The following is a 26,586-nucleotide window of genomic DNA, read 5'->3' as shown; positions in this document are numbered from 1 at the left end:
TACTATGTTTAAAGGTGAAAGAGTGAGTGTTTTCCCAAGTCATAATTAATAAACTATATCTCTTCCTTATATTTGACAGTTTATTGGAGATTTAGGCCAAGAACCCACTCAGCAAGAAAAGGAATAAAACGTATGCAGATTGGTTAGGGAGCTTTAAAACCATCTCTACTTTCAATCCAGTATCTTATATATAGAAAATCTAGGGCCCACTAGAAAAACTAAAGGAACAGATAATTTGAATTCAACAGGTTTGTAAGATACAAGATCAAGACAAAAATAATTGTTTCTATACACTTATAATAAACATTCTGATAATGAAATTAAGAAATGTATTTACAATAGAATAAATGCAAGAAAACAAAGAGAAACATATGTAAGAAAAGAAATATAAACTGAATACTCAGAAAACTATGAACATGTTCAAAAAATTAAGCATGTAAACCAATAAGAAAACATGCCAGTTTCACAGATAGGCACTTATGTTGCTGACATGGTACTACTATACATAATGATCTAAGAGACAATGTAGTATCTACCACAGTCACAACAGTAAGTGTAATACACAATCTTTTTCACAAATTTACCAGGAAATACAAGGAAGGCAGAATGGACAAATCATTCTTAAAGAAAAAAATAAAGTAGTAAGACTAACATAACTTGATTTCAAAACTGTCTTCTAAGAAAAGTTAATTAAGACATTGTGATCCTAACAGAAGGAGAAAGATTTTAGTGAATGATACCTCAAAAAGGGGGATGGGAGAAGGGAGAAGAGTTAATGTGTTTCTTCTACCAGAAAAAAAAAAAGAATCAATTGTCTTATGGACACTATGCATGCATGCTAAGTCACTTCTGTCGTGTCCGACTCTGTGTGACCCTATGGACAGCAGCCCTCCAGGCTTCTCTGTCCACAGGATTCTCCAAGGAAGAATACTGGAGTAGGTTGCCATTTCCTTCTCCCTATGGACACTATAGTCATTTACATTTAAATGTTCAGTAGGATTTGCAGCAGTAACTGACCGAAAATAAATTTCCTTCCTATATGAAATGTACATGGGAGAACTTAATGAAACTTCTCACACCCTGTTGTTAAACTGAGCAGAACCCTTGCACTCAGCTAGGGTTACGGGGTTCAAACTTCTCAGTAGGGCCATCTGTTCTGGGATTATTTACCTTAAGTACCAAATGAGTGGGGGCTAGAAAGGGAGGACGGAAGGCTCAGTGCTGGGAAACATCAAAGTTTGAAATGGATTAGATTAGATTAGACTGAGATTTCCCTGGTGGTTTAGTGTGTAAGAACAAAAGTGAAAGTCGTTCAGTCATGTCTGGCTCTTTGTGACCCCATGGACTGTAGTCCACCAGGCTCCTCTGTCAATGGAATTCTCCAGGCAAGAATACTTGAGTGGGTAGCCAGTCCCTACTCCAGGGGATAATCCTGACCCAGGAATCGAACCTGGGTCTCCTGTAATGCAGGCAGATTCTTTACTGTCTGAGCCACCAGGGGCATGAGTTCTACCCCTGGTCAGGGAAGATCCACGTGCTGCATGGTAATGCCCCCCCCAAAAAAAAATAGGATTCTGGGGTACAAGGGGGTGGGAAGGAGGTTGAAGAGGGAAGCGACATATGTATACCTGTGGCCGATTCATGTTGGTGTATGACAGAAACCAGCACAACATTGCAAAGCAATTATCCTCCTGTTAAATTTAAAAAATTAGGACTCAGATTGTGTTACAGAAGATACAGCAGTCTCAAGTATGGTGTTGGGGCTCTAAAATCTGAGAAATGTATGTTTTCTTTGCATTTTGCTTTTAAATCATGTACAGGTGAGCTATCTGTGAATACTAAAATGGAAGTGGAAAAGGGATAGATTATAGAAAATCTTTCTATTTTCAGACAGGACCTCTCCAACTCTAGATTTTTTTTTTTTTGGTATTATCACATATTTTGTATTATCTCATAGTCTTTTCAACAAATACCAGTCAGAAGGAAAGACAAATCATACTTTATATAACAGTATACACTGCTATCCTTGTCAAACATAAAATGTATTCCAAGTATTTAATAGAATGGAAAATTTTAAAAGGCTTCCATTTGCAACACAAACAAAATGTATCTTTCTCACCGAAAAGGATACAATATGTATAATGGGTTATGACTATCCAGGAACTACCACACAAGGCTACTAGGAAAATCCCATCAAATATCAAACTGCCAAGACTGTCCTGGTGATCCAGTGGCTAAGACTTGGTACTCTCAGTGCAGAGGCCCCTGATTCTATCCTTGGTCAGGGAATTAGATCCCACATGGCACAACTGACAGTTTGCATTCTGCAACAAAAATACTGCCCCCGCCCCCCCAAAAAAGATCAAAGATCCCAAGTGCCACAGCCAAATAAACAGAAATAAATATTTAAATAAAATACCAAACTGTCATTTTTTCAATGGCCCATAAACAGAGAATGAATAGAACATCATAAACATTTAAATCTAATTGCATACTACAAATACAGTTAAATGCACCCCTGGATCCAAAAGGCTTCAAATGGGAAAAAAAAAAAACTCATTATCTGATTAAAGGAAAAAATCACTACCTTTGAAACTTATGAGAGTCCCTTGGACTGCATGGAGATCTATCCTAAAGGAAACCTGTCAATCCTAAAGGAAATCAACCCTGAATATTCATTGGAAGAACTGATACTGAAGCTGAAACTCTAATACTTTGGCCACCTGATGCAAAGAACTGACTCTCTGGGAAAAACCCTGGTGCTGGGAAAGATTGAAAGCAGGACAAGGGGACAACAGAGGATGAGATGGTTGGATGGCATCACCAATGCAATGGATATGAGTTTCAGTAAATTCTGGGAGCTGGTGATGGACAGTGAAGCCTGGCATGCTGCAGTCCATGGGATTGCAAGGAGTCAGACATGACTGAGCAACTGAACTGAACTGAAACCTTATGTACTAGTGTTGAAGGGCTTCCCAGGTGGCAGCAGTAAAGAATCCACCTGCCAATGCAGAAGCTGAAAGAGACATGAGTTCAACTCCTGGGTAGGGAAGATCTCCTGGAGTAGGAAATGGCAACCCACTCCTGTATTCTTGCCTGGGATACCCCATGGACAGAAGAGCCTGGCAGGCTCCAGTCCATGGGGTCACAGAGAGTCAGATACAACTGAGCAACTGAGTGCACAGACACACACAGACACACACACACACACACACACACACACACACACTAGTGTTGAATGACAACTTAGAGCATTAGCTCATATTAGTATTCATTTCCAAAATTAGTAGAATTCCAGCATTCAAGGTTACACTTGAAGAAAGATCTTTAGTAAGCACTACATAATTGTAAACTTTTAAAACAGCTCTTTCATGTTGAAAGTTTTCTGGAATGTTAGGCATGGATTAGAAATGCTCTAGGCATCCCAATATTCATAGCAGCACGATATATACCAGCAAGAAATGGAAACAACCTACATGTTCATAGACAGATAAATGGACAAAAATTGGTGCTTTCAAACCATGGTGCTGGAGAAGACTCTTGCGAGTCCCTTGGACATCAAGGAGATCAGTTCAGTTCAATTCAATTACTCAGTCATGTCTGGCTCTTTGCAATCCCATGGACTCCAGCATTCCAGGCTTCCCTGTTCATCACCAACTCCCGGAGCTTGCTCAAATTCATGTCCATCGAGTCCTTGATACCATCCAACCATCTCATCCTCTGTCATCCCCTTCTCCTACCTTCAATCTTCCCCAGCATCAGGGTCTTTTCCAATGAGTCACTTCCCATCAGGTGGCCAAAGTACTGGAGTTTCACCTTCAGCAACAGTCCTTCCAATGAATATTCAGGACTGATTTCCTTTAGGATAGACTGGTTTGATCTCCTGGCAGTCCAAGGGATGCTCAAGAGTCTTCTCCAACACCACAGTTCAAAAGCATCAATTCTCCAGCACTCAGGTTTCTTTTTGGTCCAACTCTCACATTCATACATGACCGCTGGAAAAACCATAGCTTTGACTAGATGGACGCTTGTTGGCAAAGTAATGTCTCTGCTTTTGAATATGCTGTCTAGGTTGGTCGTAGCTTTTCTTCCAAGGAGCGTCTGTTAATTTCATGGCTGGAATCACCATCTGCAGTGATTTTGGAGCCCAAGAAAATAAAGTCTGTCACTGTTTCTATTGTTTCCCCATCTATTTGCCACAAAGTGATGAGACCAGATGCCATTATCTTAGTTTTCTGAATGTTGAGTTTTAAGCCAGCTTTTTCACTCTCCTTTCACTTTCAACAAGAGGCTCTTTAGTTCCTCTTCACTTTCTACCATAAGGGTGGTGTCATCTGCATATCTGAGGTTATTGATCATTCTCCCGGCAATTTTGACTCCAGTTTGTGCTTCATCCAGCCTGGCATTTCTCATGATGTACCCTGCGTGTAAGTTAAGTAAGCAGGGTGACAATAAACAGCCTTGATGTACTTGTTTCCCAATTTGGAGTCTGTTGTTGTTGACCACGTTTTGTCAGAACTCTCCACTATAACCTGTTGGTCTTGGGTGGCCCTACGTGGCATGGCTCATAGTTTCATTGAGTTAGACAAGACTGTGATCCATGTGATCAGTTTGGTTAGTTTTCTGTGATTGTGGTTTTCATTCTGTCTGCCCTCTGATGGATAAGGATAAGAGGCTTGTGGGAGCATCCTAATGGGAGACTGACTAATGGGGGAATCTGGGTTTTGCTCTGATGGGTGCTCAGTAGGACTTTCCTGGTGGCTCAGACTGTAAAGCGTTCTGCCTACAATGCAGGAGACCCGGGTTCAATCCCTGGGTCAGGCAGATCCTCTGGAAAAGGAAATGGCAACCCACTCCAGTACTCTTGCCTGGAAAATCCCATGGACGGAGGAGCGTAGTTGGCTACAGTCCAAGGGGTTGCAAAGAGTCGGACATGACTGAGTCACTTCACTTTCTTTTCATGCTCATTAATTCTTTAATCCAATTACCTGTTGATGGGCGGGGCTGTCTTCCCTCCCTGTTGTTTGGCCTGAGGCCATACTATGATAGGGGTAATGGCAGTAATGGCAAACTCCTTCAAAAGGACTTATGCCCACACTGTTGTATTCAGTGCCCCTGACCCTATGGCATACCACTGTCAACCCACGCACCCACTGGAGACCCCTAGACACTCACAGGCTAGTCTGACTCAGTCTCTTGTGGGGACACTGCCCCTTTCTCCTGGGTCCTGGTGTGCACAAGGTTTTGCTTGTGCCTGCCAAGAGTCTGTTTCCCCAGTCCTATGGAAGTTCTGTAATCAAATCCCACTGGCCTCCAAAGTCAAATTCCCTGTGGTTCTCTGTCCCCTTGCTGGATCCCCAGATTGAAAAATCTGTTGTGGGTCCTAGAACTTTCTTAACAGTGTTCTGCAGTTTGTGGGTCATCTGCTCGGTAGCTCTATAGTGGAGCTAATGGTGACCTCTTCCAAGAGGGCTTATGCACATACCACATGTCCCAGGTCTGCTGCAGCCAGAGCCCTTGTCCCTGCGGCAGGCCACTAGTGATCGATGCCTCCACAGGAGACACTCAAAACACTCAAAAGGAGGTCCAGCTCAGTCTCTGTGGGGTCTCTTGAGTCCTGGTGCACACAGGTTTTGTTTGAGCCCTCTGAGAGTCTCTGGTGGGTATGGGGTTTGATTCCAAATGCAAATTCCCCCCTCCGACCATCTTGTTGGGGCTTCTCCTTTGCCCTTGGAGGTGGGGTGTCTTTTTTTGGTGGGATCCAACATTCTCCTGTCAATGGTTGTTCAACACCAAGTTGCAATTTTGGAGTTCTCACAGGAGAAAATGAGCACACATCCTTCTACTCTGCCATAACGTATAACAAAGAGATCAGTCTATTCTAAAGGAAATCAACCCTGACTATTCACTGGAAGGACTGATGTTGAAGCTGAAGCTCCAATACTTTGGCCACCTGATGCAAAGAACCGACTCACTGGAAGAGACCGTGATGCTAGGAAAGACTGAGGGCAGGATGAGAAGGGGGCGACAGAGGACAAAATGGTTGGATGGCATTACCAATTCAATGGACATGAGTTTGAGTAAACTCTGGGAGAGAATGAAGAGCAGGGAAGGCTGGAATTCCACAGTACATGGGGTCACAAAGAATTGGACACAACTGAGTGACTGAACATCAACAATTACAGATAAGAGGATGTCTGGGGGACTTCCCTGGCCATTCAGTGGTTAAGATTTGGCCTTCCATTGCAGGGGATCTGGCTTTGATCCCTGGCTAGGGAGCTAAGGTCCCAGTAATACTGTAACAAATGCAATAAAGACTTTAGAAATTGTCCACAGACTCATAAACATAAAGAGGCTGGCTTCGTTTTCATCTTTGGTCCTTGAAAGTTCTGAGCTTTCCACCCATCCGTACACCATCCCCTTAGATACTCATTAGGTATCTTAAGCTTAAGAATCTCAGAGCATATGGCTTGGGCAACAGGCCGGAAATACACAGTGGTTACATTATATCAGCTGGGTAATTTCATAGGGAGTGGAAGCATTTGATTCTTCTTTCATGGGCCATTACCCAATTTTTTGACCTTTTATGGTCAGTCTTGGAAGTGTCATGGTGCTGGTGAGTGTGTCATTCAGATGCTAATATATTATAATAAGCATAAAATGAGGCTCAAATTTCACTAGAAGCCAAATCTTCTATCACCTTGGACCTACTTGGTTCTATTCATGGCTATGCAATTCTTTAAAGATTGTGCCCCTCCCCCTGCCCTCCTGTTTCAATCTGATATTTCACACTGTATTGTACAACTGAAATTTGCTAAGAGAGTGGATCTGTGACCGAGTCCAAGCTCACTCTGTTCGCTGCATGACAGACCAATTAAGCAAGAGACAGGGTGTTGAGGCAAGGAATATGATTTTATTCGGAAAACTGGCAGACTGAGAAGATGTCAGACTGTCAGTGTCCCCATTCAATGTCCATTACACAATCTTGTGGGAAATAGGGTGGTGATCATTCTAACTGCTTCTCACTTGGATCTTCTGGGAGTGTCTACCATCACTGCCAGGATTCCAAATGTTGAGATTTGTCTTCCTTGTTCTTCTTTGGAAAGTGTCTACTTGATACCTGTAGACTTAGAAATATTGACAACCTAAATTTCAAATTAAGGTATGTAGGACTTTTCTCGGAGAAGGCAATGGCACCCCACTCCAGTACTCTTGCCTGGAAAATCCCATGGACGGAGGAGCCTGGTAGGCTGCAGTCCATGGGGTCGCTAAGAGTCGGACACGACTGAGCGACTTCACTTTGACTTTTCACTTTCATGCATTGGAGAAGGAAATGGCAACCCACTCCAGTGTTTTTGCCTGGAGAATCCCAGGGACAGGGGAGCCTGGTGGGCTGTGGTCTCTGGGGTCGCACAGAGTCGGACACGACTGAAGCGACTTAGCAGCAGCAGGACTTTTCTATGTATGGGAAGATGCAACAGTTTGGGCTCACTGAAAAAATTTCCTTGATCTGGAGGCCTGTGTCCCATATCCCGAATTTCCTCATTGCTCACCAACTTGTGTTGAAGGGCTGCAATCACTGATGACTGATATGGCAGCATTTCTCAGATCCTCTGCTCTTGGTCAGGAATTTGACCAATATTTGGGAGACATTTCATAATCAAATTTTATTCCATGACCCTGGGAGGTTCATCCCAGGTCGGTTGAAAATGTTTGATGTGCCACTCCAGGTGTTAAAAATTTTGGATTAGATTCCCATCAATAATTAAAGATTCTCTGGATCGTGGGCCTAACTATGATCCAGGAGACATTTTTCTCTTGTTGCCTCTTCCCATATCTAGAGTCATACTATTGCAATTATTTTGTATTTCCTCAAGATGTTTACCCATGTAAGTTTTTTGTTGGAGACCTGGCTATGTACTAGGTACTGTTAAGAGACTTATGTCTTACATAATGCTGTAAGTCTTATGAGGACTTCCCAGGTAGCCCAGTGGCTAAGATTTCAAGCTCTCAATGCAGAGGGGCCTGGGTTCAATCCCTGGTTGGAGAAATAGATCCCAGAAGCCACAATTAAAAGATTCTGCATGCTGCAACTAAGACCCAGAGCAGCAAAATAAATGTGTTTTTTTTTTTTTTTTAATAAAGAGACAACAATCTTAGAAATTAACCAAGATATAAGTAGTGTAGCTAGTAACATCGAAAAAGACATACGGCAACAAGGAGACACAAAGCACAATTTGAAAATAAACATTAAATGAAAACAATGATTAGTATAACTAGTTGTAATTCAGTTGCAATAACTAGGCAGCCAAAGGGGCCATAAATGATTTAATAAGCTACCTACAGTTACACTGTACCAGCTGTGCACCTCCAGATATGCATAGCTTAATCTTTGAGACAAGCATATGTTACTGGTACAATCAACCAGGTAGACATAAATAAGTACATCTTTCAATTCTTCTTAAAAAGGTTTAATTTACTACATTTCTAAATCATAATTAGGTTAAGGGGAAGATTTTCCTTACCCCTGGGTAACAGATATAAGCCAGTAATTTTTTTAGATAGAAGCCATAAAAATTATAAAATTATTTCCCAGTTCACTTAGCCCTATATAATTAATCCTTTTCATTTAACAGCTTTATGAAGCCATCAGGTTTACCATTAGAATTCTTTGATTACTTACCTAGTTTAACAGTATGGTGTGGAAATCAGAAACTTGTATTTATCCAAAGGTCCTTTTTATAAATCTTCCTGAAGAGGAGACATTTTTGAAAAGTCACCAGAGTGAAACCATAGTTATCTATAATGACAAAAGACTTAAAAAGGCACGTTTAAATCTGATTACAAAGAAAACTGACAAGGTAACTTTCTTACTGCTGTGACATACAATACTTTCAGATAATAACTAGAATTATGACTGATATTTTGCACTCATCTCACACGCTAGTAAAGTAATGCTCAAAATTCTCTAAGCCAGGCTTCAGCAATACGTGAACCGTGAACTTCCAGATGTTCAAGCTGGTTTTAGAAAAGGCAGAGGAATCAGAGATCAAATTGCCAACATCTGCTGGATCATGGAAAAAGCAAGAGAGTTCCAGAAAAACATCTATTTCTGCTTTATTGATTATGCCAAAGCCTTTGACTGTGTGGATCACAATAAACTGTGGAAAATTCTGAAAGAGACGGGAATACCAGACCACCTGATCTGTCTCTTGAGAAATATGTATGCAGGTCAGGAAGCAAGAGTTAGAACTGGACATGGAACAACAGACTGCTTCCAAATAGGAAAAGGAGTACGTCAAGGCTGTATATTGTCACCCTGCTTATTTAACTTATATGCAGAGTACATCATGAGAAACGCTGGACTGGAAGAAACACAAGCTGGAATCAAGATTGCCAGGAGAAATATCAATAACCTCAGATATGCAGATGACACTACCCTTATGGCAGAAAGTGAAGAGGAACTCAAAAGCCTCTTGATGAAGGTGAAAGTGGAGAGTGAAAAAGTTGGCTTAAAGCTCAACATTCAGAAAATGAACATCATGGCATCTGGTCCCACCACTTCATGGGAAATAGATGGGGAAACAGTGGAAACAGTGTCAGACTTTATTTTTCTGGGCTCCAAAATCACTGCAGATGGTGACTGCAGCCATGAAATTAAAAGACACTTACTCCTTGGAAGAAAAATTATGACCAACATAGATAGCATATTGAAAAGCAAAGACATTACTTTGCCAACAAAGGTCCATCTAGTCAAGGCTATGGTTTTTCCAGTGGTCATGTATGGATGTGAGAGTTGGACTTTGAAGAAGGCTGAGCACCGAAGAATTGATGCTTTTGAACTGTGGTGTTGGAGAAGACTCTTGAGAGTCCCTTGGACTGCAAGGAGATCCAACCAGTCCATTCTGAAGGAGATCAGCCCTGGGATTTCTTTGGAAGGAATGATGCTAAAGCTGAAACTCCAGTACTTTGGCCACCTCATGTGAAGAGTTGACTCATTGGAAAAGACTCTGATGCTGGGAGGGATTGGGGGCAAGAGGAGAAGGGGACGACAGAGGATGAGATGGCTGGATGGCATCACTGACTCGATGGACGTGAGTCTGAGTCAACTCCGGGAGTTGGTGATGGACAGGGAGGCCTGGCCTGCTGCGATTCATGGGGTCGAAAAGAATCAGACACGACTGAGCGACTGAACTGAACTGATAATACTTCCCATGTAATTTAACATACCAAATGAACCTTTTAGTTTAGTATCTCTGTCTGAGTTGTTTCAAGGGCCCTTTGAAGTATCCCAAAGTTAGCCAGAGGTCAAAGAAACTTCATTATAATTTGATTTCAAAAATTCAGAAGTGTTTTAAGACACAATAGGATCACAGGTCTCCATAAAAGAATTTATTCACTTAGCCAAAGTAAGAATAAGATTTCAAAGGCAGGGCTTCCCTGCTGGTCCAGTGGTTAAGAATCTGCCTTGCAATACGTGGGACACGAGTTCCAACCCTGATCCAGGAAGATACCACTTGCCACAGAGGAACTAAGCCCATGCACCACAACTACTGAGCCCATGAGCCACAACTACTGAAGCCTGCGTACCTAGAACCAGTGCTCTGCGACAAAACAAGTCACACCAGTGAGAAGCCTACACACCGCAACGAAAAGTAGCCCCTCCTTGCCACAACCAGAAGTTTGAGTGCAGCAACAAAGACCCAGCACAGCCAAAAATAAATAAATCATTTTAAAACAGTTTCAAAGGCAAATACACAAAATTAAAAGGTAAAGAAATTTAAAATCTGTTACCAAAGGCAGTTCAACATACTTAGAAGGCTTGTCTTTAAAAGAGAAAAGCCAAATTAAGGTTTTGCTGGCTTCCTTTTAAAAATTCATTTTACTCAGTTAAACCTATTTAAACTTACTCAATTCTGGCTGATTGTGTACAAAACTATTTGGGTGTATTTTCCACAAATTTTTCCTCACTAATTTTAGTACAATTTTAAGTTTCAAGTTGTTCAATATCCGGAGAGACTCCAAAACTTTTTTTTTTTTCAAAACATAATTATTTCTAAACGTTCACCCAAAGTTCTTTTTTTTTTTTCTTTTTTCTGGGGTGGCGTGTGGCATTTGGGGGTCGGCAGGCAGCGCCCCACCACCTTATACTCTCGAAGCGTCCCTGAGGCCTTCATGGCGCTCTACCCACGACCGCCGCCACCCTCGGAAAGGCCAAAGTTCTTATCTCATTTGCATTTTACAACTTTCATTTTAAAATGAAGGCAGAGGTAAGGATTCAGGAGAAGATTAGTTAGGACATTTGCATCTCAAACATCCTTCCTAGGATGGCTGTTTCCTCTTTAATACTTATAAGCCTCTTAGAACAATAGGGGAAGTTTTGGTAGTGGTAAAAGGAATGGGGGCTTTGGATTATTTTTTTTTTTTGGAGCCACACTTCTGGTCTTATAAAGTCCCCAAAACTTGGGGACTTCCCTGATGGTGCAGCTGCTCACCAAAGCTAGAGAAACCCCATGCACAAGCAACTAAGATTCAGCACTGTGAAAAATAATAGAGTTGGAAGTTTTGGTAATTTCTTCTCTTTTCTTAGGCCTTTTGTTAAGGTGGTCCTCAGCTGGTATGTACGTTGCCTGGAAGCTGTGTCTTTAGGTAAAGGTGTATATGAGGCTGGATTGCCTTGTTTTAGGGGAGTAAAAGGAAACCCTAGTGTCAAAATGGTAAAGAATCACTTGCAAAAGCAGAAGACTCAAGTTTGATCCCTGGGTTGAGAAAATCCCCTGGAGAAGAAAATGGCAACCCACTTCAATATTCTTGCCTGGGAAATCCTATAGACAGAGGATCCTGGCGGGCTACAGTCCATGGGGTCAGAGTCAGACACGACTTAGTGACTGAGCATATATTAGCTGTGGCTTTGTCATGTATGGCCATCATTACATTGATGTTTCCAGTGCACACTTTCGGGGGTTTTTATCATAGATGAATGTCGAAAATGTTTTTAATAGTTTTTAGTTATTTTGGCTATGCTGGGTCTTTGTTGCTACACTTGACTTTCTTTAGTTGCTGAAGTGGGGGCTACTCTAGTTGCCATGCATGGACTTCTCATTCGGTGGGTTTTCTTGTTAAGGAGTCTAAAGCGCAGGCTCAGTATTTTTGGCACATGGGCTTATTAGTTGTTCTGTGGGATGTAGGATCTTCCCAGATCAAGGATGAAACCAGTGTCCCCTATATTGCAAGGTTGACTCTTAACCACTGGACCAGCAGGGAACCCAGATGCTGAAATTTTTCTAAATCTTGTCCTACATCTTTTTCTAAATCATCCTTTTTCTAAATCAGTCCTACATCTATTGATATGTTGTGGTTTTTATTCTTCAATTTGTTAATCAGAGAACTTCTAACCCACGTCCTCACCTTATCAGTTACAGGAATTGTCTATTTACACACCACAGCAAGAGCTTCTTCATCACAAAAGAATGATCCATTATAGGTCACATAGAAAAAAATGTACGGATCTCCTACAATAAATCAACTGCTTCAATATTCATCCAATGAGAGGCTGTCATCACCCTCAACTCTTGAGTTTAAATTTCTTGAGTATAAAGTCTCCAGAGGGGAGTTGTTAGGGGAAGCTGGCCAGGCTCCATAGTAACCATTTCCACCAGTTGTTTTACGACAGGAGGTCCTGGTAAGGAACATGGATCTAATAAGCCACCACCAGCCGGAAGAGTTCGCAAAAGGTTAAAAAGACACCACATGTCTGAACACCTCCCAGAATCCTCACTGGCATCCATCTTTGCTGAAGGAGGTGAGCACAGCCAGGAAGGACACTTGACTTAGAATGAATGGCAACTAACCCATCACTAGAAAAGCCAAGACTGCGAACCATGCAGCAGAGCAGTTCTCCTGGGTTTTCTTACCCTACTACTCTCCGCCCCTGGCGACATTTCCCAATAAAATCTCTTGCTTTGTCAGCACATGTGTCTCCTCAGACAATTCATGTCCCAGTGTCAGATAAGAGCCCAGTTTCAGGCTCTGGAAGGGGTCCCCCTTCCTGCAACAGACAGACAGATGAGATGGGTGACCAGGACCTTCCCGCAGCATGCGTTAAAGCTGTGGCACGCGGGTCTCCCCGGCGGCGGCGGGGCTGGATTGTGGGAGGCCGGGGTGGGGGTCGGGGTGGGCGGTGGGGAGGGGTGGGCAGTCCGACGTCCCAGGCGTCAAGGGACCGCCGTTGTGTGTGTGGCGGTGGGACCCTGCGCTTGTTTTCCTGGTGGCCCGTTCGCATCTCGGTATTTCTGGTCACTGTCCCGGGGCCCTCGCCCTGTGTGGTTGCAGCCCCTCCCCGTCGCTGCTGGCCTTCCCTCCGCCCCACAACCCCGCACCCCCCACCCGGTCCTAGACGGGTGGCTGCCCGCGCCGCTTCCCATGTCTGGGACCGAACCGGCCTCGTCTCAAGTGGGTGGCCTCCTGGGAGGAGTAGTGCGTGAGAGCCGTGGGGCGCGGTACGCGGCGGGAGAGCGTTCTCCCAGGCCGGCTGTGGTTCTGGGTGTTACCGGTGGCGGGCGTGAGCCCCGCCAGGATGGCCCCGCGGGAGCCCGGGAGGCCATTCGGCGTCCTGGGTGCCGCGGGACCGCCCCTGTGCTGGAGGCCTCCGGCCATGAGATCCCGCGGCATGCCCCGGCGGCCGACTTGCTTTCGGGTCTTTTCGAACGGCCCTGGGGACCCTCGCGATGGCGCGAGGCCACCCCACCTCCACGGTCGGTTCTTTGCTGCTGCCACGTCTTCGCAACTTCGGCCAACGTGGCCGCACCCCATCGGTGCCCCTCTCTGTCCGTCCGTCAGCCTCTTCCGTCCTGTCTATTGATCCCCGGGCCGAGCCCTGGTGCGTCTTGCTCCCCTGGCCCGCCGCGGTCCCGCTCCTTTGCCCGTCGCCTCAGTCAGTCTGCCGACGTCCTTCCGTGGTGGATGAGGAGGAGTGCCGGTGCCCACGCCGCGCCCCGCCCGGGTGTGCTCGCCAGAGCGCGGATCCGGTCCCCGGCTGGCGGCCGTTCCCGCGCCGCCCGGCCCTTGGGCGGGAGGATGCGAGGGAGCTTCGGTCGTTCCGGAGGCCCCTGGTCACTTTCCCAGGCCTCGCTCCCGGCCCCTCCTGGAAGGCCGATCTGCCACGGGAGGCACCCTATCATTCTTCCACGCCGCCGCGGCGCTCTGCGTCTCTTGTGGACCGAGCGTGGGCGGGAGACCGTCCTCGCCTGGGGCGGGGCAGGTCGGCCAGAGTCCCCTGGTGATCGCCTTCGCCCTTCCTCGCCTCGTTGGGTTCCACTGCCGCTCGTCGCCCCTGCGCCCCGCGCCCAGCTCCCTGTGCTGGCTTTCTGGGGCTTCCGTGGTAGCTGGGGCTTCCCTCGTGGCTCAGCTGGTAAAGAATCCACCTGCAATGCAGGAGACCCCAGTTCGATTCCTGGGTTGGGAAGATCCGCTGAAGAAGGGATAGACTAAGCACTCCAGTATTCTAATCTGGAGAATTCCATGGACTGTATAGTCCATGGGGTCGCAGATTCAGACATGACTGAGCGACTTTCACAAGTACCAATGCAGGAGAGGCAAGAGATGTAGGTGAGTTGGATCCCTGAGTCAGGAAGATCCCCTGGAGTAGAAAATGACAACCCACTTCGGTATTCTTGCCTAGAAAATTCCACAGACAGAGGTGCCTGGTGGGCTAAAGTCCACAGGGTCTCAAAGAGTTGGATATCACAGAGCCTCTGAGCAAAACTAATAACAAAGGCAATGAAAAAGAAAAGAAGCAGACCTAGCCTAGAGTCTGAATAGGCTCTTCCTTGAGACATGATGTGCCTTACAGGTGGTGCAGAGCCCTGTACCATGGTCACAGGATAAAAATCTCTGGAACTGACCAAGCCCAATAGCAACTGTTGCCATAAGCCTCTGGATAGAAACTGGCCAGTTCCCTGACCTCATATAATGTAAAATACTCATCCTACTATACACCCTATAGCATCCTAACCAATCACCTAATGCCACCATTCCAGTAGGAATTTTCTCTGTCTTGAGCCTATAAAAATTGGCCAAAAGCCTTCAAAAGCCTTTGGCTCCCCCTTGAATCAAGTCGGTCCGCTGTTCTTTTTTTTTTTTTTTTAATAGTTTAATGTATTTTAATAGCAAACTTACAGGCCCCCTGTTCTAATAGCGTCTCCCACTCTAAGAAACTTTATTCTTCTGTCGTTCTGCCTCGTCTGGAAATTCTTTTCCAACCCATGCACAGACCAGGACACGTGGATCAACTTGTTTGCAGGACAGAGGTAGGGTCGGGGATGTGCAGAGCAAACTTGTAATTACCAAGGCATAAGGGAGGAGGGATAAATTGGGACACTGGGATGGAAGTGCACATGCTACTATCTATAGAATAGATGACTGATGGGGTCCTGCTTTGTAGACCAAGGAACTCTATTCTGTACTCTGTAATGGCCTATATGGGAGAAAAATCTAAGAAGAGCTGATATATGTATATGCATGACTGATTCACTATGCTGGACAACTGAAGCTAGCATAGCATTGTGGATCGTTATATTCCAATAAAAATTATAAATTAACAAATAAAATTTCTTCCAGTGTCAAATGTACACCTCAGCATTTAATGTACGTTCCTCACATCCTGTGGCTTGACTGAGACTTGTCCTCGCACGCCCTTAAGCTGACTGATTCACTTCCTACCAGGGCCATGAGTTCCGGGATTCTTTACCTTATGTATCCATTGAATGGGAACAGGGGAGAGATGGGTGGAAGGCTAGCGCTGTCGAAGACCAAAGATGAAAATGGAGCCAGTCCCTTTATTACAGATGGTGAGTTCACCATAAATTCCGCTCACCTTCTTCAGTCAGTCCCGCGGGGCGGAGCATTAGGATCTGTCCAACCAGGAGGCCACTATGGCAGGTGGGCGGGGCGATGCCAAGATTGAACCTGAACTTCCTTACTTTCTTGAACTGCGGAAAAGGTTGCGCATGTTTCCTCTGTGGTTCGCTCTCCTGGTAACTTTCAAGTCTCTTGTTTGGCCCTGTGACCTGCACTGGTCTTTGGCTTCCTTTAGGCGGGATTCGGACAAACCAAGCAACCTGGACATGGTGAGTGTGCTGATCCGGCTGCGGCCACAGCAGAGGCACTCTTTGGGACTGGCTGAACCGACCATGTTTGGTCGACCATGTTTGAACCGTCGTCTCCTGGTCACCGCCAGAGTCTGTTCTCTGAGGCTCTGTGGTACTGATCGGCAGCACCTGGGCGTCCTGAAAGGCAACTCTTGTCTAACACTGGGGAATGAATTGTGCCCAAACAGAGACCATTAGGGTAAGGGAACCCAGGAGAACTGCTCTGCCACATGGCCCGGATTTTATGGTGATGGGATTACTTTCCGGGTTGCTTTGGTCAGTCACTCTGACTCAGGGTTCTTCCTGGTGGCGTACACATTGGTCAGTCAAGATGGATGTCAGTGAGAAGGATTCTGGGCGGTGGTAGGACCCGTGGAATCTCCTTTTCCAAATGTTTGGGATGTGAAATCTCCTTTTCCAAATGTTTGGGACTTGGAATCTCAAAGACCTTTTCCACCCTAGATGGGCTTTATGTAGGGCTGGCAATAAATTCTTAAATTTCTAGAGCACTTTTCTCTTTGCCAAAGTCAGTTTCACCTCTCATTATCTATCAACCATTTATACAGCATGTTTGTATGGGGGAGGGGAGGAGGGTTACACTATCTGTTGGTTCAGTGCTTAAGACTCCACTGAACTTACACTGCAGGGGGCATAGTTGGAATCCTGGTCTGGGAACTAATATTCCCCTATGCTGTGAGGTGCAGCCAAAACTTTTTTTTTTTTTTTTAATGGAGGAGCTGGGCTTTCTCGATTCCTTGGCTAGAACAAGTGTATTTCTTTATAGACACCATTTAGGCATTGTGTGTAATGGACTCTATGAGTGCTCCCTTGGTGCCATATTTATTTACTGATTTTCACAATTTTCACAATCTATTGTAAATGATAGAATGCAGACAATATTCCACACTCCGTTTTTGACACCAGTTTTTCTCTTATACCCAGATGAGAACTACCAAAAAATAAAATAAAATAAAATAACCAAAGAAACACACACCTTTTTCTTTTCTGAATATAGATTCAAAAAAATCTCAACAAATACTAGCAACTGCGAACCAGCATTATGAAAAAAAGTATTATAAAGCATGATCAAGATTGACTTATTTCTTGGGATGAAAGGTTGGGCTAGCATCTCAAAGTCTTTAATGAAATGAATGAGATCAACAGGTTAGAAATCAAAAGTAGCAAGGCCTTCTGAACAGACTCTTTAGGAGGTCTGAGTCTCTCCTAAAGACTCTGAAGACAAACACAAGTCACAGAAGATACTCAAGAACTACTGGGAACCCACAAGTATTAGCAAAACCCACCCACGCAGGATGGCAACTAGAAACTGGCCAGTGGACCTTTCCACTTGCCTTCCTGGCCTCCTGGCTATGTAGATTTCAGTACCCCACCCCTTTGTGCCTGAGTGACAAGCTGCAGGAGGATGGCTGCTCAGTGGAGCCATTTCTGCGGCTGCCCTGGGATGTATCCCTGCCAGGCACTTCTGGTTCTTTAACAGTTTTCCCAGGCCTGGATTGCTTCTGCTGTCCTCTGCAACTCCTCCTACACTGAGCTATCTGAGATGCTCTTCCCAGATTATAATCCTCAAATCTGTCTTGAATAAGTTATTCCAATTATTTCTTAGATTGAGTGATTAATTTTTGAAACCGTCTGTGTACCAACAAAATATTGTAATGTCAACAGTTAAAATATATGTAAGGTAACTGTATTCCTATTTCCCATAATAGAATAAAAACAAGAAATGATACTGTCAATTGGAATACACCTGGAGCCACCCCGCCAGTAGAAGGCACCCATTAATTAATCATTTTTATGCTTTTAATATATTTGGAGATACATACAACAATCTCCACAGTCAAGTTATGCCTGGGAAATCCCATGGACAGGGAAGCCTAGTGAGCTACAGGCCACAGGGTCACAAAAGTTTCATATACAACTTAGTGACCAAACTACAACATATATAAATATGTGACTGACTCACCTGCTATTCTACTGAGGCTCGCACACCATTGTAGATCAGCTACACTGGAATAAAATTAACAAATTAATAACTTAATCAATAAAATTTCATCCTGCATAAAACGTACACCCGAGAAGTTAATGAAGACACCTCACAGGCTGTGGTTTGACTGAGGTTCGTGCTGGCACCCAGGTAAGGCTGAGTGATTCAGACCTCCAACCAGAGCCAAGGGATTCTTGAGTTTCAGGACCTAATGAGTGGGGCTGGGGCAGGGATAGGTGGAAAGCTCAGCCCTCCTTAGGACCAAAGATGAAAATGGAGGCGACCCCTGTATTAGAGACGGTGAGTTCACATTTCAGTGTCTGACTTTCTTAAGAAGCACAGTTCCATGCCTGGCCACACAATTTTACACCAAGCCCTTGACCCCGGGAGGACCTATGACCCCTTTGTTCCAGGCAGGACTGGCCAGGGCCACCATCTTATCTGTACTTGCTCCATCTTGAAACGGAATCGGGTATCATAGACCCCAAAACAATTCTTTATCCAAGCACAAGCAACGGGCCAAGGGAGGTCCAATCCCACCTCCCACAGGTTGTCACTCAGGAGGAAGAGGCGGGACACTGGAATCTGTCCAGCCAGGAGGCCGATGCGGCAGGTGGGCGGGGCAATTCTGCGCCAATGCCGGGACTTCCTTTCTCCCCCTGCGGAGAAAGACCGGTGTCTTTCCGGTTTCACCCTTTTGGTCCCTCTTACGTTCAGAAGCCCTGCGATCTGCGCAAGTCTTTGGAGCTCTTGGGAGGGACTCAAAGTAACTTCCAAGCAACTTGAAATGGTGAGTCCGCTGACTGGGTTACCGACAGCTAGGTGGGACTGGTCGCTACCGTCCGAACCCGGCCACGGTTTGATCCGGCACCTCGGGGTCACCGCCGGAGTCTGTGGATACGCTGGGTCTGGGGTGCCACTCGGATCTCAGTCCCCGCCGGCTTGCAGCGGGGGGATGGATGGCCCGGCAGCCGGGACCTGGGCGTTTGGTCCCGGCACTGCGCGCCGGAACTTCGGCCCTGGAGGCTCTATCGGCGGCTCTTCGCGCGCAGCCCCTCTTCTTCCCAAGATTGTGTTACCACGTGCATGGTCTACAGGGGACAATCGCAACTCGTTCTCCAGGGTCAGGTCGTAGGATTAGATGTTGTCTGAGGGCTACCCACTCCAGTGTTCTTGCCTGGAGAATCCCAGGGACAGGGGAGCCTGGTGGGCTGCCGTCTATGGGGTCGCACAGAGTCGGACACGACTGAAGCGACTTAGCGACAGCAGCAGAGGGCTCCCAGGCTGCCTTTTTACTCTGCAGGCACCCGGTGTCCTCTGATTTTTCCAAAGATTTGGGAAGCGGGATCTCAAAGACCTTAATACCAGTTAGTAGCTCTTTGTTGTTTTTTAGTTTCTCAATCGTGTCCGATGCTTTGGGACCCCATGGACTACTGTTGCCCGCCCTGGCTCCTCTCTCCGTGGAGTTTTCCAGGCAAGAATATTGGACGGGGTTGCTATCCAGGGGATGTTTTACCGCCAGTGATGGAACCTGCGTCTTCTGCGTTGGCCGGCGGTATTTTTGCCAATGAGCCATCAGGGAAGCCCTTTTTATGATTGGCAGTAATCATTAAACTTCCAGGTCGTTCCCCTCATTCCCAAAATTCCGATTGAAATGGTCAACTATTCGTCTCTGCGGTGCATTTCAAACAAACGCAATATTTTAACTTTTTATCCTATTTGCTCAGTCTTGGATGGCATTTTTCCGGGGTGCGGGGGAGACATCCGTAGGTATTTTACCTTAGCGGAAAGCCGAGAGTAACCGCCAGTAAATTCGTTGTCTAATAGCCATTTTTCGCCCAATTTTTTTTAACTGGAAACAGATACTCCATAGGAAATCCTTTCATGAAGATTTTCCTTTCTTTTTTGAAACTTTTATTGATGAACTACCCTTTGAGTCCCCTTCAGAAGATCTACTCATTTATTTGTTTATTTTTTATATACTGTAAGATATATTTAATTAATGGAGCTTAACGAACTGTATACAATATTTCCGAAGACTTAAGATGGGAATGTCTTTGGGAAATAGTCCATTCTTACATTCCATTTGTTTCACTTTGTTTCATTCCCTGAGTGAGTATGGTGAAATCATGGGGGCGGGGGGCACTCTAGTTTTGGCCCATTTCCAAGGCATTCCAGGATTTACAGTTGCAGACAAAAAGTATTCAAGTAGGATTACTTGTGTTGAAAATAATGATTGACATATATTTTTATGAAAGGAAGTTATTTGTGGTTTTCTCGGTGAAGTAGTAGACATGGCTTGTACGTGGTGAATTGGTCAAACAAAATTTGTGTGTTTAACATTTTAGTGGTGGTGTAGAGTACCTGTAGTGGGGAGCAGAGCCTGGGTTCATTGTCTTCAGCCTAAGGGCCCGGCTAAGGCCCCTTGGAGGAGAAGGAAATGGCAACCCACTCCAGTATTCTTGCCTAGAGAATCCTGTGGACAGAGGAGCCTGGTGGGCTGATGTCCATAGAGTTGCACAGAGTTGGCCACAACTGAAGCGACTTAGCATCCATGCATGCATTGGAAAAAGAAATGACAACCCGCTCCAGTGTTCTTGCCTGGAGACTCCCAGGGACACAGGAGCCTGGTGGGCTGCCGTCTATGGGGTCGCACAGAGTTGGACACGACTGAAGTGATGTAGCATCAGCAAGGCCCCTTGTAGCCTGCAAGGGGAAGTACTTGAAGGCCTTCGTATACTCAGAATCATACAGTTTCTAGCTTTTTCAGATTGGCTCCTTTCAGGTTGCAATAAAGTTTTTTTTTGTTTTGTTTTGTTTTGTTTTGTTTTTTGCAATACAGTTTTAATACATGTTTCCTTCATGTGTTTTCATAGTTTGATATTAACACTTCATTCCTTTTCATTAGTGAACAGTATTTGATTGTATGAATGTACCACTGATTATTTGACTCTTGCAGGATTTGTTGCTTATCTGTTAACTTCTGCTCCTTGGGCCCCATACAACTATTTGTGTATGAATTTTGTGTGAATACAAGAGTTGTACTCATTTCAACAAATAACAAGGAGTGGTATCGCTGGGTCTTAAGTACTTAGTATATGTTGTTTTCAAAGAACGCTGCTGTCTTCCTTGATACTGCTGCTACTGCTAAGTCACTTCAGTCGTGTCCAACTCTGTGCGACCCCATACATGGCAGCCCACCAGGCTCCCCCGTCCCTGGGATTCTCCAGGCAAGAACACTGGAGTGGGTTACCATTTCCTTCTCCAATGCATGAAAGTAAAAAGTGAAAGGGAAGTCGCTCAGTCGTATCCGACCCTCAGCGACCCCATGGACTGCAGCCTTCCAGGCTCCTCCATCCATGAAATTTTCCAGGCAAGAGTACTGGAGTGGGGTGCCATTGCCTTCTCCAGTCTTACTTAATAGGGGTATCAAATTCCATTTTCCTCAGCAGTAAATCCCCTTGCCAATTCAGGAGTCTCCAGTTGGATCCCTGCTCTGGGAAGATTCCATGGAGAAGGAAATGGCAAAACACTCTAGTATTCTTGCCTGGAGCACCCCTATGGAGCCTGGAATAGTACAGTCTTTGGGGGTTACAGAGCATGGGACTCACAGTCTCCACCTAGCGACTGAACAGCAACAACAGTGAATGAAATGATCTTCACATCTAATTGGTATTCTGAGTATTTTTCTTGATAGTCATGACTGTGTAGTGACAGTTTATTGTTTTATTTGCAGTTTCCAATTGACATTTGATGTTCAGCTTGTTTTCATATTTCCTATTTCCCTTCTGTATATGCTTTTTGGTCAACTGTTGAGATCATTTGCCCATTGTTAATTGGATTATTTTATCTTCTTACTGTTGAGTTTTCATAGTTGTGAGGTTATTTTGAATACTAGTCATTTATCACATGTGTGGTGCTGTGCTTAGTTGCTCGGTCGTGTCTGACTCTTTGTGACCCTATGGACTGCAGCCCACCAGGCTCCTCTGTCCATGCAGATTCTCCAGGCAAGAATACTGAAATGAGTAGCTATCCTGTCTCCAGGGAATCTTCCTGACCCAGGAATCGAACCAGGGTCTCCTGCATTGCAGGCAGACTCTTTACCAGCTGAGCTACCATGAAGCCCCATTTATCACATAAGTGATTTGCAAATATTTTGTCCTATCCTGTGACTTGGCTTATCATTCTCTTAACACTCTTTTTCTCAGAGGAGGCATTTTCTATTAATGAAGTGAAATTATACTTATTTTCTTTCATAGGCTTTGTGTTTGTTGTTTGAAAATTAATCATCAAAGCCAAGACAACTTAATTTCAATTTCTTTCTGTGAAATTTTGCAGGAGGTTATTATTTGTGTACTGTACATTTAGATCTGTAATGGTTTTGAGGGTTTTTCTGGTAAAATATGTAAGTCCTGTGTCAACATTCATTTTATTCATTTTGTGTGTTTGTGAATATCTATTAATTCTTGCACTATTTGTTAAAACAAGTTTATTTTCATTTGAATTGCCTTTCCTTTTCTTTGTCCAATTTCAATGTGGCTCTCTAGGAAGATACTGACTTTCTTCCAATATTAGGATAAGTCTTACCCTGTTGTTTTTGAAGTTTCAAATTTTTATTTTCCAGATTATTATTATTCTCATCATTTTTATGTTGACTGCTCTGGATCTTTGCTGCAGCTTGCTGACTTTTGTTCTGTATTTTTCTGTAGTTCAGGCACATGAACCTGTCTTGTTATTGAGCAGGGGCTCTAAAGCACGCAGGCTTGGTTGCCCCAGGATGTGCAGGACTTTAATTCCTAGAGCAGCATTCTTACCTGCATCCCTTGCATTGCAAGGCAGATTCTTAAACACTAGGCTACCAGGGAAGACTCTGAATATGTCCCCTTAACCAAGAGTTATCTGTTGTTGGAGTATCTTTCAAATGTTTCACAGACACAGTTATGTGCCACAGAATGACTATTTGAATTTATGTACAGAATTCAGGAACATGCTCTTTCTTAGGAAGTAGAAGTTGCCTCTATTTCTTGTTTGTGATGATAAACGGATGCCTGATTTTACTAAGTCTTTTAAATTTTCATTTTCCCTGTGTGTCTTCCTTATACTAGTCACTTCTATCTTCTCTTTTAGTCATAATGACTACATGTTTATCAACTTGTAGCTGAACAACAACAAGAATGCCACTTTTAGTCCCCCTGCATAATTTATATTCTTTCCAATGAATTTTTTCTTTTGTTTTTGAATTTTTTCTTAAAGATTTATTTATGGCTATCCTGGGTCTTCCTTGCTGCACGCAGGCTTTCTCTAGTTTCAGTAAGAGAGAGCCAGTCTCTAGTTGCGGTGAGCAGTTGTCTATTGATGCTCATAGCATCAATTCTATGGGCAAGAGCTTCAGTAGTAGCCGTATGCTGGCTCGGTAGTTCTGGCTCTAAGGCTCTGGAGATCGGAGTCACTACTTGTGACCCATTGACTTAGTTGCCACTTTGTCTGTGGGCTGTTCCTAAAGCAGGGATCAAACTCGTGTCCACTGCATTGGCAGGTGGATTCTCAACCGCTGACCACCAGCAAATACCCATTTCTAATGAATTTTCAAAGGTATCTTTCAAACTTGTTATATTAATGACTAATTCCATCAACTTTTTTCTCAAAATGGCTTTGTATTCTTAATTTTTCCTAATTTTGCTTGCTAACAAAATTCTAGCAATTTTTAAAAATATGAAATCATTTAATATTTCAGTCAACTTGGTTCTTGCTTTAGTTTATGTTTTGTCCCAGAAGGAAGTGCAATCTGATTCTAGTCTTTTCCTATACATAAAAGTGTGCCTCTGGCTTTTTACATTATTTTCTCTTTGCTTTTGCTTTTTTCTTTATGTTGAATATAACATGCATTGGTCTCCGTTTTAGTTGTTTTCAATTTTTGTTCACTGAGCTGGATCTACAGATGTTGTCTGTCATTAACGTTAGGAAAACCTCAGTGCTTGTGATTTCTGTGTCTCTTTTTCTTTAGTGATTTTCATTAGCTGTACCTGAAATATTCCATTAAAAAATTTCATGCTAGGTTCATGAATATTTTGTTCTGTGTTTTTGGTATTTTTAATCTTTGTGTTAGACTCTAGTGAAACAGGTGTTTTGGGGTACAGGCCTTTAGAGCAAAATATTTGAGGAATGTTTTTTAAATGCCTTTCTTTTCTTTTTCCCAGATTAGGGCTCCAGCTTGACTTTTCAGGTTGTGCTCTTATGGTTCTTTATTTCATGTTTTTTCATTCTCTTCTTGTGAGATGGAGAATCACAACATTTAAATTCACAGACCACAGACTAGATTTATGCCTAGCAGTGGTTATAGTGGTTGCTGACGAAACACTTGTTCTTGAAATTGCAGGATGGAAGCTTTATGTTCTTTTGGAGGAAGCCAATGATGATACCCTCATATTTTATGATCACAGGAAAATTTATCCTCAAAGTATTATGGACGTTGATGTAGCTGTAGCTCTTAACCTGTGCTTAAAGGCAGTAAGGCCCAGGGTATACTGTTAGTGTGTGATGAGAAAGAGTGTTTCTGGTGTGTAATTGCACTGTGTGTTTAAAATTTGGCTGGAAGTGCCCAGAGGCACTTGAGTAGAGTGAATTTTGTGGTCTAACATATTGTTAGTGATTCTTCATCTCTAAGGTCTAAGGTTGAAGTCACTTGCTATCTACATCAAGTTTTATTATGTAGAGAGAAGAGAAAAGCAGATTCTGTGATTATTATCAGCCAACTTAAAGGTAGTGTTTCTTCAGAAGAATATTTATATTCAGGCAGCTGCAGGTGATTTTTTTCTAAAAACCTGGAGGACGTTGGGTCAGTGTGGACACCTGGACTTTGTTCAAAGTCTAAGTTATACTGGTCACCTGGCCTCTGATGTTAGGTCATATGACTAGAAAAGGCTTTCCAGTTTTTTACTGGGTTTTTATTCATTGAAAAACTATGCAGTGTTGATCATCTGCCCCATGTGGTACTGTAGATCATAAGGAAGGAGTAGATCATAAGGAAATTGTAGATCATAAGGAAGAAGATGGAAGAATTTTTTCACAGGAAATCAGTGTTTCTAATATTGTATTTGTTTCATTTGTAAAGGATTTCTGTCATTACCCTCCATTCTCTGGCTTGGCCATGATTGTGATATAAGCAATACTCTGACCACAGAAATGATGTGTAAATAATTTCATTTCTTCATGATGCTATTCCATTATTGAGGAAGTGTGGAGTGTAGGTGTCTCATGATGAAATCATAGAATAACAGAATCATATGTAAGCTGCATAGCATTTATAAATGGAGTAGGAGGGCATGGCAGCTCACTCCAGTGTTCTTGCCTGGAGAATCCCCAAGGACACAGGAGCCTTGTGGATTGCAGTCCATGGGGTCGCAAAGAGTTGGACACGACTGAGTGACTAAGCACATACACACACATAGATGTCTAGCATTTCAGTCTCATGTATCTCACTGTGTGCATATTTTGGGTGTTTTAGGACTCATTGGTCTTTGAGGATGTGGCTGTGAATTTTACCCAGGATGAGTGGGTTTTACTGGATTCCTCACAGAAGAAACTCTACAGAGATGTGATGTTGGAAAACATCAGGAATCTGGCATCAGTAGGTAAGAATGACAAAAGTCCTACAGAACAAGTGTTATCTGTCTGTAGTGTTCAAAGATTTGGAATATGGAAAGAGAATGCATTGGTAAAGAAACTATGAGGGGAAAAAAGGGCAAGTCTCCTGCAGTCCAAAAGTTAGGACTTGACTCTTTCACCACTCTGGCCTGGGTTCAATCCCTGGCTCAGGAAGTAATATCCCACAAGCTACACAACATGGTGGGGGAGAAAAAGAAAGAAACAGAAACTGGGCAGAGTCAGAGTTCATCATGGACCTGAAATCCAATGAATTTTTCTTTAATTTCTAATACTTTGGGACATTTTTCTGTTTCTGCATTTCAGCGGCAAAACAACAAGATCATGACACTGAAGATTTGGAGAAAAACCCTGGGAAAAAATTAAGGTAAGCCATATCCACGATACAAAGCATGTCTCATGTGTGAATTTAGGTCTGTTATGAAGATTTTAAAGGAACCAAAGAAAAGAAATAGCCGCATTTTGAAATTTAATTATTCTTGAAAATGTCTCCCAGAAATATTTTCTTAAATGTAGAAGAAATGTTCCATTTTCCAATGTAATTTGTGTGCAGTTTATATTCATAAACTGTATTTGAATATTAGTTTTTTTAAATAATTTTATTTATTTATGTATTTATTTTTGGCTCTGCTGGGTCTGCATTGGTGCCCAGCTTTTTCTTGACTTATGGAGAGTGGTGGCTATCTCTGTTGCATTAAGGAGACTTCTCATTGCAGTGGCTTGTCTTGTTGCAGAGCTCAAGCTGCAGTACTTTTGGCTCTTGGGCTGCTAGAA

General features: G+C 43.7%; 1 protein-coding gene across 4 annotated transcripts in view; it reads left to right on the top strand.

The window, feature by feature from the left end:
* The first annotated feature begins 18,341 nt into the window (after nucleotides 1-18,341).
* Nucleotides 18,342-26,586, top strand: part of LOC109561554 (zinc finger protein 709-like) — a 54,702-nt gene continuing 46,457 nt past the window's right edge. The window contains exons 1-3 of one of the 4 annotated variants that reach the window (XM_019964090.2): nucleotides 18,354-18,940; nucleotides 25,655-25,781; nucleotides 26,119-26,179. In XM_019964090.2, the coding sequence (XP_019819649.2) occupies nucleotides 18,755-18,940; nucleotides 25,655-25,781; nucleotides 26,119-26,179 (374 nt within the window). In that variant the 5' untranslated portion in view covers nucleotides 18,354-18,754. Of the gene's footprint in view, nucleotides 18,941-25,654; nucleotides 25,782-26,118; nucleotides 26,180-26,586 lie in introns of all 4 variants that reach the window. The other 3 variants (XM_070792749.1, XM_070792748.1, XM_070792750.1) reach the window with 3 other exon arrangements.

The sequence above is a fragment of the Bos indicus genome, chromosome 7, assembly GCF_029378745.1.
Source record: "Bos indicus isolate NIAB-ARS_2022 breed Sahiwal x Tharparkar chromosome 7, NIAB-ARS_B.indTharparkar_mat_pri_1.0, whole genome shotgun sequence".
NCBI lineage: Eukaryota > Metazoa > Chordata > Mammalia > Artiodactyla > Bovidae > Bos > Bos indicus.
The sequence above is the reverse complement of the archived record's forward strand: the minus strand, read 5'-3'. Positions and strand labels throughout refer to the sequence as shown.